This window comes from Trachemys scripta, chromosome 2, assembly GCF_013100865.1.
Source record: "Trachemys scripta elegans isolate TJP31775 chromosome 2, CAS_Tse_1.0, whole genome shotgun sequence".
Lineage (NCBI taxonomy): Eukaryota > Metazoa > Chordata > Testudines > Emydidae > Trachemys > Trachemys scripta.
In genome coordinates this window covers 13,931,646-13,953,016 of record NC_048299.1, presented here as the reverse complement: position 1 = coordinate 13,953,016, position 21,371 = coordinate 13,931,646, and the positions used below count along the sequence as shown (strand labels likewise).

General features: G+C 41.4%; 1 protein-coding gene across 1 annotated transcript in view; it reads left to right on the top strand.

The window, feature by feature from the left end:
• Positions 1–21,371, top strand: part of ACVR2B (activin A receptor type 2B) — a 166,486-nt gene that overhangs the window by 109,236 nt on the left and 35,879 nt on the right. The window contains exons 2-6 of the mRNA XM_034759946.1: positions 11,082–11,289; positions 17,447–17,556; positions 18,561–18,712; positions 19,710–19,853; positions 20,813–20,956. Coding sequence (XP_034615837.1) covers positions 11,082–11,289; positions 17,447–17,556; positions 18,561–18,712; positions 19,710–19,853; positions 20,813–20,956 — 758 coding nt within the window. The remainder of the gene's footprint in view (positions 1–11,081; positions 11,290–17,446; positions 17,557–18,560; positions 18,713–19,709; positions 19,854–20,812; positions 20,957–21,371) is intronic.

Here is a 21,371-nt window from a genome sequence, read left to right as displayed (position 1 = left end):
GCTTTGCGTCCATCAGAGCAGTCTGCAGGCAGTCGTGCATGGATTTTGCTGGAACTCAAGGTGTCATTGAAGGTCTGCAGAATTATTGGTATAACTTATTGACTCTGGATGGAAAAAGAGGCTACAGATCAGCATCAAGTGAGCTCATCCCGTTTGCAATCTCTGGTTATAAACCAGAGGACCAGCTTCCATAGAATTTAACGGTCTATGATGATAGTGCAAGGAAGGAAGTTAAGACTTTGCTGCCTGAACAAAACTGGTGTAATGAGAATAGGGAGAAAGAGCCACAAGCCTGACTTTGAAGTTCTGGCGCATGTTTTACTCAGGCCAAAAACTAATCACCTTTCCTGACCGAAGAGGAAAGGCATTGGCCACGCTTGCTGATGGATGCTGTCAGGCATTGGAAAAGTATATGAGTACTGGGCGATAACTCAGCTTAGCACTAGCAAAATCAAGTCCTCAAAAACTGGGACCCCAACTGTCTGATTCAGATGTCAATCTGCTTGCAGCCTAAAAGAAACTGTGTAGATGATCTTAGCAGCCTCTTACAATGGATAGGATATGGTGGAACTATTCAGGGCTAGTTTCAACCACTGGTGAAAGCAGATGATGAGAAACTCCCGCTGAACGCACGTGCAGGTTGGATTGAAGACTTCCAAACCCAGGGTGCTGCCTTTTTTTTTTAAGTGACACTGAGTTTTATGCACGGTGGAAGGAATGGAGAGGTTTTGGGACAGAAACACGGCTCTACTGCAATTACCATAGGCAATGAGCCCTGTTCCGCCAACCTAGACACCTTTTTACCAGCAACATCCACCACCTAACCTCTCTACTGCAGGGCTGGACCCATGCAGAAGGGTATGCTCTGGCCTGTCACACCACAGCAAGTTTCACCGTATGTGCTTATGCAGATGAGGATCCTAGTTAATAAAGGCTTATGTTCTGCTGAAGCTGATGCTACTCAAGCAAACTGCCACCTTTATTCTCGATCTGCAGCACTTCTCCTCATTTAGCTCCTTCTGCCTTTCTTGAACAGAGGCTGTCTTGCTGTTGTTTGATTTTCTGATATGAACAAAGTGGAGGCCCTAGCATAAAGCCAGAAAATAAATTTTTTCTCTGAGACTTGAATTGGGATTTGGTGTCTCTTGCCTTTGGAGAGGAAAGATCTAACAAGACTTCCTTTTCCCCTTTGTGAGCCTGGTGGCAAGTAAAGGTTAAAATAACCCTACAAACCACAAAGTAGTAGAGAAGAACTTGGAGAAATTAACTTCCAAGCATACAGAATCTCCTTTTAGCTACCGTAGATGCATCAACATAACTCTTCCATTGAGCCTCCCACTTGCCCTGATAACTTGCTGACAAAGTGACTATAGACAAAGTGACTGGGTTGAAATAGTGCCATTAAAATATTAGGAGGAACTTGTGCATTTCACTCCCATTATATATTTCATATCCATTACTTGCTAGAAATTGTAATGTAGTAGGTCACTTATATCTTGGCAGGTTTCTCCCATTGCATCTCCTTTTAGGCAGGACAGGGAATCCAGAATATTTGGATTTTGATTTATGGCAGACTTTAAAAACCATGTTTTACATGATCTGTCCTGGCAGTTTAAAGAAAGATTGTACCGTTTTACTTTCTTTCCTGTACATCCTGCCAAAAACACTGCCGAGCTCTTAAGCTTTGGTTAGTCGAGTGTAAGAGGGTGACAAGATGACAAGCACATTCGTTTGTAGGGCAGAGGTCCCCAAACTTTTTTGCTCACTCTCTCCTGCCCTTATCTGGTCCACGCTCCCCTGGAAGCCGTGATGGGGGCTGGAAGCAGGCCTGGTGCAGGGGCCAGGGCCAGGAGCAGAGCTGGGGGCAGAGTGGGGTTGGCCTGTGTTTCCTCCCTGCCCTCCGTAGGGGCTGGTCCTGGACCTGCTGCGCCTTCCCCGAATGTTTAGTCATGCCCCCTAAAGGGCACACTCCATAGTTTGGGAGCCACTATTTTAAGGGCACAGTTTCTTGATGCCTGACCTTCAATATCGTCTTGTCCATTTACATGCATTACAGTTTTTCCAATTACCAGTGAATTAAATTTGGAATTGTGATATTTAGAAATGTCAAGCAGAATCAGTAGAAAAGCACTTTGGGCCCAGTCTTAATAGACTCAGCACATTTGAAAGCATATTTGAAATGTCCCTGCTGATGAAACTCAGAGGACCATGTGTGGCGGGTGAAGTGCTGCTGTTCAGACACTGAAGCTTTCTGGCAATGGCAGTTCACCAGAGACTTCTTATTTCTACATTGTTATAGGTCTATATTGCATGTTATAAACACATGACTACTCTCTCCCTGGAGAAGAGCTAGGAAATGAAGAGCCGTCTTTGAGGGTACGTCTACACTTACCGGAGGGTCCGGCGGCAGGCAATCGATGTTCTGGGATCGATCCTGGAAGTGCTCGCCGTCGACGCTGGTACTCCAGCTCGGCGAGAGGAGTACGCGGCATCGACGGGGGAGCCTGCCTGCCGCGTCTGGACCCACGGTAAGTTCGGACTAAGGTATTTCGAATTCAGCTACGTTATTAACGTAGCTGAATTTGCGTACCTTAGTCCGAAGTGGGGCGTTAGTGGGGACCAGGCCTGACAGGGTTTTCCTGGGATTCAAAACAGTGGTGGAATGGGGTAGTGAGCAGGGAGATGGAATGTTGTGGACGCATATGAAATGGTGGGAAAGAACGCTTAGTTATCTCTGACATCTGATCGGAAGTATCTCCTCTCTTTGGTTGACTTTAACAGGAAATGCCTTTAGGATATATAAAAAAAACCTCACTTTTAAACTCTCAGATTTTCTTCCACTCAGATTGTAAGCAGCTGGGGGCAGAAACAGACTCTTTTTAGGTGTTTGTACAACTAGCACAATGGGATTGTGGTGCGTGACTGAACTCCTGAGTGCTATGGCAATACAAAGAAGAAATAATCTCATAATTCATGCCGATATAAAAGTGTGTTTCAGAGAGACTTAAGAGAAATATCCCAAAAGACATTTCATGGTGCTATGCAATAGCTTGCCCTCTATAAAGGCTGCATATCTGAAATCCAGTGATACAGGGAGAGAAAAAAGGCCTTCTGAAGATATCATTTGTCAAGCAAGGCAATGTCTTGGTTTAGTGAAGCAAGGAAACTGTGGAGAGACACTTCCTAATGAGTAGGGTTAATGGAGAAATGGTTGGCATTTGCCTATTAACTCTGTGGCAAGGGTCGGACAGAAGCATGCATCCCTTAGGATGTTAATAAACAAATCCCAATTGTGCCACACTCCATGCTTCCCTCCACACATTGAGATATATGGAGGCAAGTGCTGTGTGGCCATGCCTTGCTCCGATGCACAATTTCCTAACCTTTGTGGTGTTTTGTCCTCTTAGATACAGCACTGGTCTGTCTGTCTAATATAACACAGACAAGGTAGGTGAGGTAATATATTTTTATTGGACCAATAAAATATTACCTCTCACACCTCTCTCTAATATCCTGGGACCAACACAGCTACAACACCACTGCAAATAATATAACACACATCCCCCACTGGGTTTTTGTGATTACTAATCCAGTTTGAGCTCTGACTGTCCAAATTGCCTCGTTTGCGACCCAAAGAGCATTTAAACATGAACTGCAGGAGCAACAAGGCATTAAATGCTTTTGATTGATCTCCCTGGTGTTTTTATTAAAGAACCAAAACCTTTCTGAGACAGATATAGTTAGTGATGTAAAGGGGAAAAAATAATGACATTTTGGCTTTGTCCTTAACTGAGGTTACACAAAATAGAATTTCCTAATGGATGAATAATCTGATCCCCTCCTTTAAACAAAATATCAAAATGACCAGTTGAGCTGAAATTGAAAATGCCCTATTTCCAGAAATTGACTGACTACTGGCAATGCTTTTTTTTTTTACTGGTGCAGGGTAGTGGTGCTAATGCTCATGACCTAGCTAAACCTTCTTGGATCAGATTTTACCTAGGCAAAGCAATGATTTGTTAAACCTTTTCCTGAGTGATCCTCTGCTTTGGGCCAACAGATTAGCCTCACTTGTGTGTGTGTGTGTGTGTGTGTGTGTGTGTGTGTGTGTGTGTGTGCGCGCAATATTTCAGTAAATCAGATAGTGTTTCCATGTCACTGAGCTGTTTTCTGTAAACAAGAATACTTACCTGGTGTTATGGACTTTGAGCAATTCTGGGCTTCTGTGGTCTTTCATGGGCTTTTTTTTCTAGAACTTTGAGAAAGAAACAAACCCTATTCAATTTAAAATGACAGGAAATTATTCAAAAGAATTAAATCTTTATTGCATCCTTTTCCCAAGTTGCTGCTAATGTCTGTTAAAAATATATTCCCTATATTTCAAGGAATGCATTATATTAGCGGTTTGAGAAAAAAGTGTAATAATCTAATTCTTTTGAATAATTTCCTTGTTATCTTTAATTGACTTGAGCCCAAGTTTAAAAAAAATAGTGGGGGAGGAGAAGGAATCACTACATAGATGTCTGTGGAAGCGGTGAAGTCTGAGTCATGGTGTGAATATAGAAGCCCCTGGTTATTGTCATCCCTGGTGAGTAGAGAGGATGCATTTCTTAATATGAAGTTCCTTTTTTAATTTTAAAAGAAAATGACTTAAAGCCTCCTGTCCTTTTTGAGACTGGCTGTAATGACATCACCACCGGTTACCATGGTTATATTATATATGTTCAGAATAGTTTAACAGCCACTGATTGACAGAAAACTTCAGAGCTTTTGTCTTGGGAGCTACCTAGTCTATTGACAGAAAACAGAACTCAAGCTAATCTTCCTTCTACACATTCTGTGGCTGGTGTTCCCGGTGTTGTACTGAATTCTGGTTTTAGGGAGTTATAAACCTTATATGGCTTTAAAAACAAAAATGCTTTCAGCTGGTCTTGGTTGTACCAGGTATTTTTAACCTAAGGTGGAACTAGTCAAGACCCTGTCCCCTCCTCCCTTTGAGGACATGTCACTTCAAAGTGGTGTGAAGCCTTACAATCCAGTTTGATTCATTACTGGGCTTTGATCAAGCAGAGGTTGCTGTGCCAGTCTATTAACCTGGAAGAAGCTTGGGCACTGGTGACAGATGCTAATACCAGTAGACTGGATTTTTGTTTGGTAAATTCATGGTGTATAGATGTTAACTTATTTGTGGAGCACCTATAATGTAAAGGCTTTATAAATAGGGTGGAAAAATAAGCAAGGCACTCCTTATATCTGCAGGAATTCAGCAAATCGTTCAGCTCAAAATGTCGTCATGAGGTTGATGCTCTTCAAATTCTTTTTTGGCCTATCGAAGTATACTTTTGCAGTTGACTTGCCAGCATTTATGCTCTTTCCTATTTTCCTCACTAAGATTTGACTTCTAATTTTTAAAGGATGCCTTTTTGCTTCTAAGCATCTCTTTTAGTCTGTTTAGCCTTGGTGGCATTTTTTGGTCTCTTATTTTGTTCGTTTGTTTTTTGATTGGGGTTACACACACAGTTTGAATCTGTCTAATGGTGTTTTTAAAAAGTTTCCATGCATCTTGCAGGCATTTCACTCCCTTTAATTTCCACTTATGCTGAGGGAATAAACAATTTTAGAAGCACTTTGTAAAGGTGGATTCGTTCAAGGCCCTTTAGAGATGAGACTGGATGCTCTTTTAGAGTTTTTCTGGGCCTATTAGGTATATAATGAAGTCCACTCCATTTAAGAGATTTGTTGTTGTTGTTGTGCTGCACAAATATAGGGAAAGGGGTGTGACTTTGGAAAAAAAAATTTTTTTTAAGACAGATGTTGATTTTTATGGACAAATACAGAAAGTCTATTTTCACCACCATGCTGACCTTTAGTATGTTTTGAGGTATTATTCAAGCCAAAAAATCTATGCATATATTTTTTTCTGGAAAAAAGAACAGGAGTACTTGTGGAACCTTAGAGACTAACAAATTTATTAGAGCATAAGCTTTCGTGGATTACAGCCCACTTCTTTGGATGCATACAAGGTGCCACAAGTACTCCTGTTCTTTTTGTGGATTCAGACTAACAAGGCTGCTACTCTGAAACTATTTTTTTCTGGGTCCTCTTTGTTTTCTTCGTGGCTTATATCTCTCCCGTAATGGCTCTTTGATCTGTTATAGATACCCAGTAAGACAGACATGGCTTGGTTTTCATAATTATGTATGCAAATATGTATGCATAGTTGCTTATTTGGTACATGCAACTGCAACAATTCAGTGTGCAAGCACGGTCCTCCTATAATGTAAAATTACATACACAAATAGCCATATAGGCATGTAACCACCTGTTTGCAAATAAATAAGTTGTGCATACATTTGTATTTACAAGACAATTTAAGCCCTGTAGTTCTGAAAATCAGGCCCCAAATTTTGGTAAATTACCCATTATTCTGTACTAATTTTTATGCAATCTATTTTGACTCAACCTGTTCCTTGAATAGTTTTCATTTTAGTTATTAAAAGGGACTACACAAGCTATGAAGTGACACCTACACTGTGCTTTCTTCCTTAAAGGGATATTGTCAACCTATTTAAGTCTCCCCACCTTCATTCAATTTATTTTAACTTTGTTTTAATACAGAGGCTGCAAAGAATGCATTTTGCTACCAACTTCAGTCACAGTGCTTGTCTACACTTACAGCGGTGCAACGGTGAAGCTGTAGTGCTTAGTGAAGATGCTACCTATGGCTTTAGCTACACTGGCGGTATACAGCGCTGCAACTTGCTGCGCTCAGGGGTGTGAAAAAACACCCCCCTGAGCGCAGCGAGTACAGTGCTGTAAAGCGCCAGTGTAATCAGAGCCTGCAGCGCTGCACGCTCACTCGCAGCGCTGCAAGCTATTCCCCTCGGAGAGGTGAAGTACATACAGCGCTGCGACTACACTCACACTGCTCACACAGCGGCAGCGCTGTGAAGTCCCGAGTGTAGCCAAGCCCTAAGTTGATGGGAGAGGTTCTCCCATCAGTCTAGGTACTCCGCCTCCCTGAGAAGCAGATCTAGTAGGGCCTACGCTGGGAGCTAAGTCGGTATAACTGCGTGGCTCAGGCGTGTGGGTTTTCCACACCCCTGAGCGACATAGTTATACCGGCATAAGTTTGTAGTGTAGACCAGGGCTCATCATGACCCATTACAGAAGGTTGCGCTGCAGCTGCAGGTCATTTAACACTCATTCCTAAAGCTGTGCAACTTCCTGCTGAGACTGTCCTGGAGAAAAACAAAAGGGTCCCACCTTGGTCCTTGTAGCTGTAGAAACAGCAGGATAAGATGCTTGCCAAAGGGCTGTTTACGACTAAGAGCATGTTGCAAACAGCGCAGTTTATAAAGAAGTGTTTCTTTAAGACAACTACCCTTAAGGGCTATTTTTTTTTTTTTTTTTAAACAAAGAAAACACATTTTTTCTGTATCTTGGGTGGACGGGTGGAGCAGATAAGACACCAAAGGGCTTTTTGGCATATTTGTTGGATGTAGATTTAGATTTTTTGGGGGGAAGCAAGTCTTACCCTTAGTCTGAAGCTTGCGCCAGAGAAGACCCGTGTTCTATGGGGGGGAGGGGCGGGGGTATGCCCCAGGCTCATTACAGAATTTCTCATGCTCAAGTATCTGTTGCTTCTTGGTCCCAGAACTACAACTACTGCTTTTTACATTTCCTTTCCAAAGCACTGTGCAAACATTACTCATCACAACATCCTTGCAAATTATATTCTCCCCCCTTTAGAGAGGGGGTAGTGGAGGTTATACATTTGTGCCTGAGGTTATACAGAGAGTTGTCTGAGCTGGGACTAGAATTGGGGACTACCACTCCTCTGTTTGGTTCACTAGATGAGGCTGCCATCTAGGAGGTTTGGGTAGGGAAGTAAGAAAAATCTCACTCCAGTGAGCTTAGTGGAAAGTTGGGGAATATTATCCCTCTTTGGTTCTGTGGAGAAGATTTTATGGAATTCTTGATCTTGATGCATCCTTTGATTGTGCAATCATTTTCTAGAGAAGACCAGAAGATTATGTTAAATATAGGCTAGCAATCAGCAGCTGTTTAAGATGGAAGCCATGTTATATATTACAATAAAGCAAAGACATTCATTCATAGCTTTCAAAGAAAAAAAGGCATCCCTTACTTTCCTACACACAAGACAATTGTCCATTATTTGCTGCTGATTTCACTGGGTATTTAACAGGCTTAATTCTATAACAAATTGTCATGTAAATATCAACAGATCAAATGCAAAGGCTTTGCGGAGAGGCAGCAATATTGACGCTTCTCTGTGTCTGGGAATATTTGTGGCTGTTTTTTACTATAGTAAGCAACTTGTCAGAGGAGGACTTGGATGGAGATTTGCAAGTGCTGATAAAACCTTCAGGTGCTGTTAAAACTGAACTCTCTTGTGTGTGTTTTGAATATAATTTTCTGTTTTAAAGCTCCACTTTATGGCTGTTTCCCACCCTTTTAAATCTCTCCCATGATACAGATTAAACATTCTACTTGGGGAGGGGAAAAAAGAGGTATTGGAGAATTAAACACCTCTTAAAAATATAGAGAGTTCCTCCAGTCTGTCTTCTCCACACTAGAGGAATTACCCAGTGCTGATGATAGATCAAGTCAAGTAACCAGGGCAGCTGACTTGGTGCAGAGCAAGATTTAACTGCAAGAATGGCTCATGGCAAACCATGTTCAGCACCATTTCAGAAGCCCTGGCTTGTCCTGGTCCATCCTTGTACTTAAACCTTGTTCAGCACCAGTTGTCAGTAGTAGGCTAGTTTCCTGGTGTAGACAAGGCTAAATTTACACTAGCATAGCACCTTGAATGCAAACCACTCTCCAAGCTTTCTCCAGAGTACTCCCACCAGTGAAATGAAGGCAAATCTTACCACCCTACAACAATTCAGAGAGGAAGTGAGGAAGATTTAATGCACATCAGAAGGTTACAGGCTGTAGAAAGGAAGGCGGATCCAGAGGTTTGGATGCTAGCCTGGGATTTGCGAGACCCAAGTTGAATTCCTCGCTCTGCCACAGATTTCCTGTGTGACCTTGGGCAAGTCACTTAGTCTCTCTCTGTGCCTCAGTTCTTCATCTGTAAAGTGAAGATAATAGCTCTGTCCTACCTCATGGGGTTGTTGTGCAGATAAATTTTAACGATTGTGCGGTGCTCAGATACTGTAGTAATGGGGACTAAGTGCCTTCACCTCAAGGTCTGCCTTGTAAAGTGGGCAGAATTGAACCCTGAAAGTGCATTGAGATTTTCATTGGCCACAAGGAGTCAGGAGCTAGATTTTTACATCTCAGCCTGATAATGACACTTCTAGCAGCACGATTGTTCCTTTATCACCAGGCTGGGGGATTGATTCAGTGTTGTTTACTGAATTGCCAATACCTAGATTTTCCTTGGAAGCAGCCTGTCAAAATAATGACCAGGCCTGACCTTGTTTTAACCTGGGTGATCCCATGGTGGTATGGCTACAGCCTAAGAGGATAATACTAATTTGAAAACTTAAACTATTTCTGGTTGTGTGTAATGTGTTTATAGTTCAGCATCTCAGCAGGAGTTTAAAAAGCAACCTGCTATTTGTGGCTCAGTGGTGATGTTTCTGGGGTTTCTATTTATACTCTGTTCTTGATGTGTCTTGTTGCATTTGATTTCTCCTCCTACTTTTAACGTTCGTCTTTAAAATACCTCCTACAGAATGTCTATAACAAAGCTAGGAGTTTTGAGACACAAGACTGTGCATGTCTGAGTGTGATCTGTTCATCTCATACTTGATCCCTTTTTCAATTCAAAAAAATTCTTTTGGTACTTTGGATCAGTGTAACAGTTTTTGGCAGCACTTCATTTTGAATCCAGTGAGGGCTTGTTATATTACTTTAGCTTCTAGTTAGTATCAGTAGGACGATGAGAGACTCCTTGCTTGCACCAGTTCATGGTGGCTTATTTAACTCAACCCAGTTACTGTGTGTGCCTTAGTCAAGTTAATGGGGGGAGGGAAGAAGGGAATTGTGTTGAATGAAATTCACCCCTGTGCAGAGACCCAGCCTGAGGCTGATGTCCCACTTACACCTTCAGAATAGCCGAACGTGTAGAAATGTATATTCATTTATTATAATAGGGTTTAAGTGGGACTTTGGTGAGGCCCAGGGTGAATTTCACCCCTCACGAGTAATTCCCTCAGACCCCAAAGGAATCTCGTCCTTCAGATAGAATGTTCCTGTCTTGGTGAGGGGAGTGATTACACTGTATGCGGGTCCAGCAAAACACTAACTTCCTTAATGGTTAGGGCATACAAAATGTCATATACTCCACTTAGGCATGATGGTGAGTTTTGGAAGTGTATTTTCTTGGTAAGCTGGCCTACTAATAGTTCTGAAATGTTGGTTGCACTTGTGTTAATTTACCAGCATTGTTACACCAGGGAAATCCCAAACGTACCTGTAACAACTTTCCTGGGGCCCTGGGTTTTACTCGGTTTCCATGGTAAGGGAGACTATTCCAGCATCCCTCCTATTTAATGAGAAGGTACATCTCATAATGCTCTGTTTTGAGTTAAGTGGAGCCCACTCAGTTTAAGGTGGCACAACACATTCCATACCTAGGCCTTTGTGGGCTATATTCCTGTACTGAAGGTGAGGCCACACAAATCTCTGCAGGAAGTTGTTTGTCACTTGAACATTATACTTCCTCCTAGGATGATCTTGTGGTTAAGGCACTGGATTGACACTCAAGGGGATCGCTGTTCAATTCTTAGCCTTCCCATAGACTTCCTATCCTATCTGACCTTGAGCAAATCTCATAACCTCTCTGTGGGTTAGTTCCCTGTCTGCAGAATGAGAATAATACTTCTCTGCCTCACAGGGGTGGGGAAGATAAATGAGTTAATTAAATGTGAGATGCTCAGCTGTTACAGGGCTGTGTTCCATGTAAAGTATGGATAAAGATAAAACATGCACACTAAGTAGTATACCCACTTCACTGACGCTCAGCAGCTAATCATGTGAAAATGTCTTTTCATGTATTTAACTTTGGTTTCATGTAAGCACATTTTGGTTTTGATATTCAGGGCCAGGTCATGGGGAGGCAGAGACAAGGGAATGCATCTACTACAATGCCAACTGGGAGCTGGAGAAGACCAATCAGAGTGGTGTGGAACGCTGTGAAGGAGAGAAGGACAAACGTCTCCATTGCTATGCTTCTTGGAGAAACAACTCTGGCTCCATTGAGTTGGTGAAGAAAGGCTGCTGGTTAGATGACTTCAACTGCTATGACAGGTAATAGCTACAAATTTAAATTGTATTTCAAGTGGGAAAGGCTTGCAAATTGCATTAGTGATGTCCAGAAGCAGCCCAATTCAACTGGGCCCCATTAACCTGCTTTAATTGCTTGTGTGTCTCTCAAAATTCTCACTTAAGAACTCTTTGCTTTCAGTATGGAAGCCACAAAAGGCACTTTTTGGGGTATTTTTTTACAGGAAAGCTAAGCAATTCTGGCATGCTCTGAAAAATGTGTCCTGTACCATTGAGTGAAGAGCAATATGTTCTTCCAAGAGTACTTGGCTACATAAAGGAAAACATGGAGTCATTTGGAGCTGTCTAGGAAAACACCCCCCAAGATCTGTATTAGCGTTTGGGATGTTTTTGCTTTAATGATACTGTAAAGGGTTTCTTTACTCCCTGTCCCTGCTAGCTGGGTTGAGGGTAGGATTGTAGTTTGGCAGAGACTGAGGGGATGGACCACGGAAGTACAAGTGTGTTGGGGTGTGGTGCTGTCTGTAGTCAGCTGTAGGGGAGATGGGCGCTGCTGTGTGAAGGGTGTGGATGCATTAAAGAGCTTGGATTTTAGGAAAATATGATCAAGCCTCATAAGTGTGGGTAACCCAATGCTGAGTTATCAAAAGAGAACAATTGCCATTTTTAAAAGTTTTCCTTAGTTTCAAAGTTTGAAGGAACACTGTCCACTAGTTCTGGACCCATTTTTAGTTTAAAAAAATGTAGCTAAAAGGTGGTATATAAGAATTATAGCACTCAGAGGTCTGGGCAAAAACTTACTGGGTCATCAAGATGATGGTCTGGTTCTACGATTTAAATGCCAAAATAGAACTAATCCTGCTTTTGCAGGAAAATAGATTATTCCCAACTGTATATTTCCTAGTTCTTTTATCCTGTCTGATTTTAAGTATTCTGAGACATGAGGTTTCCACTACTACTTGGGAAAGACCATTCTGGAGTTTAGGTCTCATACGAAATTCTACTTGAACTTATTTCCTGTGCAACCCTATTGAAATCCTTGGGGTTAAGTCAGGGCCAAATTTGGCCCTAAGTTAAAAAGTCTGTCCTATTCATTGAAGTTGTTCCTAGCTCTATCCCATTCCTCTTAGTAATTCTGCCCCACCATATAGCTCTGAAGTAATTCCTCTTATTCTTTCAAATATTTGTAGCTGGCTTATTTTCCCACCACACCCATCATCTTAGTTGCATAGTCAAGCTCCATATTCATTTAGACATTTAGATTTTACTCTTTTTTTCCACCACCCAATAAATCAGTCCTTCCAGACTCCTTAGTCATTGTAGTGCTGATCCTCGTGAGAATGGGAACGTTTCACTACCATTTTCTATTTTCAAAACAGGAGTGTTTAGCATAACCAGATTTCCTCTTATAGCATATGCTCCCAAATACAACAGCATTGTGACAGGTGCATGGTATAACACAATGCCCCCATGCTGTAATGTACTGGTTCTCAACTTCTGCCATATTATTATCCTGTATTACAACAGAAGAATGTTTCTGGGCCTTCCAACCCCTCTCATCTAGTTGTAAAGAAAGAGAGGATGGTTGCAATCTTCTAAAACCTGTTCAAATGCCCAAGATTGGATGCTGAAAACACACTAACCCTGTGGCATGAGAACCAGCAGGTACAAACTGACCAGTCTAGTTTCATGGTCCACGCTGAGTGAGATACCAGGTGTTAACAAACAACATAAATGGTGAAAACTCCATTTTGAATTTTTAGAAAGATTTTAATTAACCAAGTCAGTTTTAATTATACATTTCTTGAGTGTTCAGTTTGTATTTTAATGGTGGCCTTTTAGTTCCCCCATGCTGTTATGCTTTGATCCTAGGAGAAATGATAAAATGTAACAAACGTGTCTTTACAACGAATGCAACTGCATTAATGTCCTCATGGCCTTTACTGGCATTTGTGTTCAGCACACACACACACACGCAAGCTGCTGGGCTCCCAAGGGCAATCTTATTCGGATGCAGTTATGTTGCTACATCATTACCTATGAGATGTTGCCTGGAAAAAGGACAATCTACATGTTCTATCAAATTCTAGTGTCTTTTGCTTAGTAATGTAGATAATGGTTAGTGTTATATGCCAAACGGTACCTTGTTGCAACACCAAGGTTGAGATGTTAATGATGCTAAGGTCAGGACATTTAGGGTTATGGTTCCTAGAGCAATCTTAACTCTGTCCTTTAATCTCATCTAATCTGTTAGGGCATAGATGTGGTGTAAGAATCTATATAGATTCTTATGCGTTCATTACAATATTTAAACCCCTTGTACTTGTGCATTAAAGTGGTGTTTCATTATGTGATTACCCAACAAATATGCCATAACTTGGCACATGTGCATTTAAAGCTGTAGAAAAGGGTACAATTTAAAAATAAATCAACAGTGCACAATTCATTTATGTGCATAATCTCGCTGGAGAAGAAGTATTAAAATTAACTTGAAGAGCATGTGAATTACTATAAAATGTGCACTTACAGCTATAGAAAAAAGTGTAGTTCTCTCCCACTATATTATATTTTACTGCTTGCTAAGTAGCATGTCAAGTTGCCCAGGGTTGTGTACCTGGGCGCACACTGAACCAATTAAGGGAAATAATGAATTGCCTATGCAGAGTAGGCTGTTTTCACTCATTAACTTAATTTCTTAACTAACAGACTTTGCAAAACATGCATTCTCCACTAAAGGCTACAACTACTCAAGTCTAATGCCATTAAATTGAAATGTTTTATATTGTCTGAGTTCAGGAAAAGGTATATGGAAATATTACACCTCTACCCCGATATAATGCCATCCTTGGGAGCCAAAAAAATCTTACCGCATTATAGGTGAAACTGCGTTCTATGGAACTTGCTTTAATCTGCCGGAGTGCGCAGCCTCCCCCCTACCCCCCAGGAGCACTGCTTTACCGCATTATATCCACATTTGTGTTATATCGGGTCGCGTTATATCAGGGTAGAGGTGTATTTAATTTATTGAAACATCGTCACTTCGATAACTCAAATGGCTGACGTTTCTTGGAACTAAAAAATAAAATAAAATTACTTCCTGGCTGAGATCTTGTATGAGAAATTCCAGCTCAAACGCTATTTTTTTTTCCCCATGAAGGAATAAACCACTGAAAATAGCGCCATGGATTAAAAGAGCCTTCTCCACCCTTACTTATAGCTATGTGCTATTGCTGCCACAATCAAGGAAGCTTGGCATGGATTCACAGATAGAGTAATAATGTCAGACACGTGATTGTTTTATTACTTCCTCGGTGTATTTGAGGGAAGGAAGTTAGGCATATAAACTTAGCTGGATTTAGGAAATCTTTTGATACAGTTCATAGGCAACAAATCTGCAATCTAAGTAACTAGATAATACACTGGAGAGGGTAAAAAACTGACAAAGAAAGCAGGTGTTTGTAAACAGTAGCAACTTGCACTGGGGTGGGAAGCGAGTAGTAGAACACTACAACAGTCATTGGAAAATCTTTTGCATTGACCTGGCAGGAAAGCGGATGTGTGGAAAACTGATGAAGTTTGTTTGATACCTGTATAAGAATCTCTTTAAGATATACAAAATATTGAAACAGTATGGCTAGATAGCACTGCAGTTATCTGAACTAGAGGCAGCTGAGAATATTTAAAACTACAACTTACATTTGTTAAAATACAGGTACTAATGTTTAGGTGGAAATTCTTTAAAGCGAATTAGTAGTTACTTGAGGTAGGAAACTATATTAAGTACATGAATAAGACTTATTCTTTATTAGTTGCAAGTAAGATAACTAATGCAGGTAGTTGTTAGAGAGGACACACCAATAAAATGGAAATGCTGTATATACTCGATCATAAGCCAGTTTGTTTATAAGCCGACCCTCCCCAAGATGGATAAGTAAAAATAGAAAAAATTATTAACCCGTTCATAAACTGACCCTATAATTCAGGGGTCAGCAAACTTTGGCTACCGGGCCATCAGGATAAGCTGCTGATGGGCCGAGATGGTTTGTTTACCTCGAGTGTCCACAGGCACAGAGGTAAACCTAAGTAAACAAAGTGTCCTGGCGCACCAGCTGTTTACCCTGACTGGCCGGGACAGCAACTGGTGGGGAAATGTTGTGTATGTGGGGGGGGGGGGGGCGGGGGGTTAGGGGGTAATCTCTGTGACCACCCCCCCACATGACACCACCCCTAGCCCGGGACCCCCACACTCTCCCCATCCCATCCCTTCCCACCTTATCTGGGGAGGGCCAGGGGAAGATGTCTCTGGCCTGGCTGGAGCTGCTCCAGCGGGCTGGGCTGGGTGGGGCGGCTCGGCTGCAGCCTGCCAGCCCCGGAGCTGCAGCTGCTTCGGAGGCTGGGGGGAGAGCAGCGTGGCCAGAAGCAGAGACACTCTGACCCCACCTCTTCCCTTCTGGCTCTGCTGGCTGTGCTGCCTCTCCTTGCTCCCTCTGTTGTGGGGAGGGGCTGTGTCCCACCTGTCCCTCTCTCTACCCATTCATAAGCCGACCCCCTTCTCTGGTGCTTCCCTTTTTTACTAAAAAAATTTGGCTTATGAACAAGTATATACGGTAGTTAGATACAGTAACTGCAAAGGTGCGGCTGGCTCAAGGAGGGTTTCTGGCCTCCTTCCTGTTTAAATGTAATGATTTTTATCCAGTGTTGCTGAGTTACAAGGTTTAAAGTTAGATGTGAAGAACAAAATACCAAAGTATAGTCTGGTGAGCTGAAGTGCCTGGATAATGTGCCTTTAAGGGCTTTGAAATTCATGGGGATCAGAATGTTGCTAATGAATTGAAGCTGAGCAGCCTTAAAATATGTCCCCCTTCCAAAAATATTATGTTAAACGAACTTTCTTTATTTGCAAAGTCAAGCAGTCAAAAGTTAGGAAATGCCAGAATTTAGGTTGCCCGTGCAACATTAATTTGGTCCACTTTCGCATATTAATTACAATACAGTCTTCAATTACATGATCATGTACTGTTCCCCCCCCCCCATGTGATCCCTGTCTCAGTCAGTGCACAGAACAGAGAGCGCTCAGGGAATGGAGCAGCTGTTTGGTATTTTAATGCTTATCATTCAGTTAGAGATCACAGCCTTATTTATTACACACCGTCCGAAGCCTGCAGTGAATATGGAATTTTGTTTCTTCATGGTCTTTTCTAGGATGCTTGCCACTATGGTATGAGTGCCACACAAACATTAGTGAATTTATCTCCAATGCAAGATCAGAAAATGTTCTCCTCCCCGTTGTACTGCTGGCAAACTAAGACAAAGAGACTGCCTGAGGCCATGCGGTGAATCAGTGGCAGAGCCAGAATTAGACTCAGGGCCGCCTGACTCCCAACCTTGTACTCATTGCTCTATATCACGTTGCTTTACTGACATGTTGAGAATCCACAGCTCCCATTGGATTTAGCTGGAGATGAGTGCTCAGCCCTTCTGTAGATCAGCCTTCAGGTGTCTCAAGTTAAGCACCCAGAAAATGGCTAACACCTAAGTAGTGGCCACCTGCCCACATTTTAATTAAAGTGACTTATTCAGTATCACATAAAAGCTCTATGACAGAGACAGGGGTAGTACCGAGTTCTCCTGTGCAGTATTCACCTGCCTTAGCCACAAGACCATCCTTTTTCTTCCTGCAATCCCCTACTTTAGTCTGTACACACCTTCTAACTGCTAGAGCAAATCAGACAAGAGTCCTCAGCCTCATTCGCTACACAACAGCCCAGTTCTTTCCCTGAGTATTGTCCATCCAGTGCATTGAAGGAGGCAAAGGACCGGTGAGGGAAAAAGTGTGATTAAAGCTATAGGAAGAGAGAAGGAAGTGCACACTGACTGTCTACCAAAAGTCCTGGAATGTTCACTCTTACCTGGGTTTAATTTACTCCTTTGTACACTCAGGTACAAGGGCTGCAAGCTAGAATTCTACAGCAAAGTCTCATTCTTGGTTATTCCGTTAAAAAAAAAAAAAAAAAAAAAAAAGCTTTCTAGCTTAAGAGACTATAGGTCTGCAGAATGCAACAGAAGGAGGAGAAAAACAGAAACTTCACTGCAGCCAAATTCTTCACTTCCTAGGACAGTATAAAGCAATTCACTAATTTTTTCCCCTCTTCCCTGTTCCTCTTGCCCGTTCCTGATACAGGCAAGAATGTGTAGCCACAGAAGAGAACCCTCAAGTGTTTTTCTGCTGCTGTGAGGGGAACTATTGCAATGAGAAATTTACGCACTTACCTGAAGTAACTGGTCCAGAAGGTAAGTGACTCATTTGCAGGGGGGGAGGAGGGGGCGGAACTGTCCCTCTTAACTAACTTCCAGTATATTTTGCTGACTGAGGAGATGAGAAAGGAATGTTTATGCAGTTGTGGATATAAGTTAAAGGGCCAAGTTCTCCTTTATGGAAAAGTATTAGGGTTTAAATTATATTTTTCTATAGATGTCTTTTAAACTATCCTATAAAATTTTAATAGAAAATATCTCTTTTCTATAGAGTGATCTCAAGCATCTTTTTCTCTGTTGAACTGTATAGATTTTTCGGAGTAATTTCTATAGAATTTTATTACATCCTTATCAAATTTTAAGGACTTTATGAAAGTTATTAATTGTTTACATATTTTTATTACCTATTGTTATTAAAATCCCCTTCATAGCCTCATAATAATAAAATAAGCCTTTCCCTACTGATTTTTGTGTGTGTGTTTAATTTGGCAAATATTGATATTTGTCCATCCCTCATCCTTCCGTGTCTCCAGTGAAGCAACATGGCTCTATTTAGACTTCCCATTCTTTGTTCATCAGCTTTACTGATGTAATGGGGAATTAGTACTACTGTGGAGACACTACGTTTGCTGATGGCTTCTGCAGTATTGTACTTTAAACTGACATCATATTGCCATGGCTGGAAAACCTTTCTCTTTGTTAGATAATGGCAGTGGTGGGGAAGGGTTTTTGCCATCTGTGCCCACGTAACATCTTTTGGGGTTAACAGCAGGCAAGCATGTAAACTTAGATACTTCAGCAAGCAATTTTCTACTTCACTTGGGTCCGTGGAACTTTTTTGGGGAAGTTCTAATGCGGTACTTTAGAGCATGGATGGCTAGATCTTTATTAATAAATTGCTCATTACAAGAGCATGAGAGTCACACCAGCAAAGGAGTTGGGGGAGGGCAAATGCTTGTGTATGTCTGGAACTACAGCCACTAATCCCATTGCAGATATAAAAAATCCTGTTTCACTTACTGTTCTCCTCCCCCTTACAGTAATATATGAGCCACCACCACCAACACCCTCACTACTCAACATTCTGGTTTACTCTCTGCTTCCAATTGCTGTTCTGTCTATGGCCATTCTCTTGGCCTTCTGGATGTACCGTCACCGAAAGCCCCCCTATGGGCACGTTGACATTAATGAGGTGAGTCAGAAGCCTGATACCTTGAAAACTAAAGGGCAAGAGTTAACTTTTTTTTTTTTTCCCCTCTTTTGTAAACTTAATTTCAGTAAGTTTACCAGGTGGTTATGAAAGTACAGAAGTGTTCAGATTGAGTATTTCAATCCTCTTAGATTGATTGTCCTTGGATGGCACACTATTAATTTAAGATGGCAGAACTTTCTCTTTGCTTTGTTAAATTGTTAAACAAATGTTGCAATACCATGCTGGAATTCATAATGGCTATCGTAGCACATGCTGTAAGAACCTAATTTTTTTCTATGGGAGGAAATTAAAAAAGTCGTATGGCCTAATTTTAGTTTGAGGTGCTGAACACCCTTTTTATTCCTGCATGGCTAGATGGAGCCTATGCCAAATGAGCTTTTCAAACATGGAAGACAGATTTGGGTTGGAAGAGGCCAACTACTCTTCTACATAAAGCTACATTGTATTGTAAATAGCATCTTTCATACAAAGATTTGAGTTTATACAGCTGTTATTTTTATGGAAGCCTATTGTGCCTCATTGGATCAAAGACTTACTTGCTGTTCATTAGAATGGTATGAAATATTCATAATGAAGTGCAAAACTATTTGAAATTTTAGGTGTACTTTGCTATTTTGTAACAAAACTGAAGGTGGCATTTTTTTGCAGGAGATATCATTAAAGTGTAAATGTTTTCCAAGTGAAGACAGCTTTTGCATTGAAGACATGAGAAAATTCAAGCTTTTGCCATGATTTGATGCAAAAAGTAGTTTAACATTTCATATAAACCACATTTGAGGGTGGGAAACGCCACCAAATGGCAAAGTGTTTCATGCGAAAATTCTGCAAAACAAAATGTCAATTTCACACTGCTCTGCTACTAAGTCGTAACTTACTTTGAACAGTAAATTTCAGTCAGCTAAAATACGTTTTCCCCTTGCTTCACTGTTTGACTTCAGTTTGTAACCTACATCTTTATCATTCTTTTGTTTCCTAGGATCCTGGTCCACCACCCCCTTCTCCATTGGTTGGCCTTAAGCCGTTGCAATTATTGGAGATCAAAGCAAGGGGGCGCTTTGGCTGTGTCTGGAAGGCTCAGCTGATGAATGACTATGTAGCAGTGAAAATCTTCCCCATACAGGTGAGAGAAGTTTCAAGGACCTCCATATGCCTTTCAGTATGTTTAGCTCATTAGCAAATGCCACCTGCAGCAGCTGCTGTTTCAAGCTGAGCAAACGATGCCGTTTTGAAATCTACAGGGCATTTTAACTTTGGTCCGAATGTTCGGAGTTGTAGAAATTCAGGGAGGCAGCATGCAGTGTAATACCCAACGAGTGCACAAAAGACCATGTTAATCCCAGATCTTGCATGACTGTTGCCTAGGTAAATTGAGAATCCAGACCTGAACATAAGTAATTTGCAGCTCACAAAGCCACAGTCCTAATGAAGTGAAGGCTCATTGTACAGGAACATTACTGTGCTGAGACATTATATATTTCATTTTGAACATTCAAAATGCTAAGAATTGCAAATGGAAAAACCGAAACAATCAGATATGTCCAGTTGAAGAAAAATTATTGAAAAATCTTTGTGCTCTTCCCCTAAACCCCTCTTCTTTAATCCTCCTCTTCCTTGTGTTTTTCATCATGGCTTTATGGAAAGAGATTTCTATATTATCTCTCCAGACCGGACATTTACACAATCCATTCTGGTTTATGATAACCTTAACAATTACAGCTAAAATATAAATGTAGGTAGTATTTGCAAAGGCTTCATTCTTTTACTTGCTTTCACAGAAATTTTGGCTACATTTTTTAATCCGTGACTTTATATTGTCGGCTTTCACTTTTTTTAATGAGGCTGTAGAGCTTTCTGAGGGCGATTTGGGGAGGGGTTAAGTACAGGAATGTCTTCTCTCCCTCTGGCATGTAGACCTTTTGGGAAATTGCCTAATTTTAAAGGCATCTGTACTCCTGTTTATGATGCCTGAGAATAACTTTAAGAGGAGCATCAGCAATGCATGGTGTCATGGCAGCTATTTGCTTTAAATGGAAGGTTTAATTTAGAAGTGGTCTTTGATCATGTTTCCCTCTGCTTTAGGATAAACAATCCTGGCAGAGTGAGAGAGAAATCTTCAACACGCCTGGCATGAAGCACGAAAACCTTTTGCAGTTTATTGCAGCAGAGAAGCGAGGAACAAACCTGGAGATGGAGCTATGGCTGATCACAGCTTTCCATGACAAGGTATCATATAGCCATATCTCCATTTGGGGGTTAAAGGGACTGATGCCTATTGGGGCAACTATACAGGATTTGGAACGAGTGTTTACCATTTGAACAGCCACTTTGGAATGTCATGGTCCCCTTGTAGCTATTCTAGAGCATCTCTCACTTCTCCATAGTGAGCTGAGTTTCAGTTTATTGAAAGAAAAAAGGCAAACCGACCCTTGGTTTAAAGATTTCTCAGAAGAACTGTCGGCTTTAGAAAATCAGTCTGATCTGCAGGACAGGAGGAGAAGTGGAAAAGGCCAGGGTTTGCACTTGTAAGCAGTAGTAACCTTGCACCTGTGTAGGCAAACCTGAGAGATAGCATTCAGAGCTGACAGTCAGACTGTTGCAGTCCTTACTCTGCACTTTCAGACAGGCTCTGTATTTACTT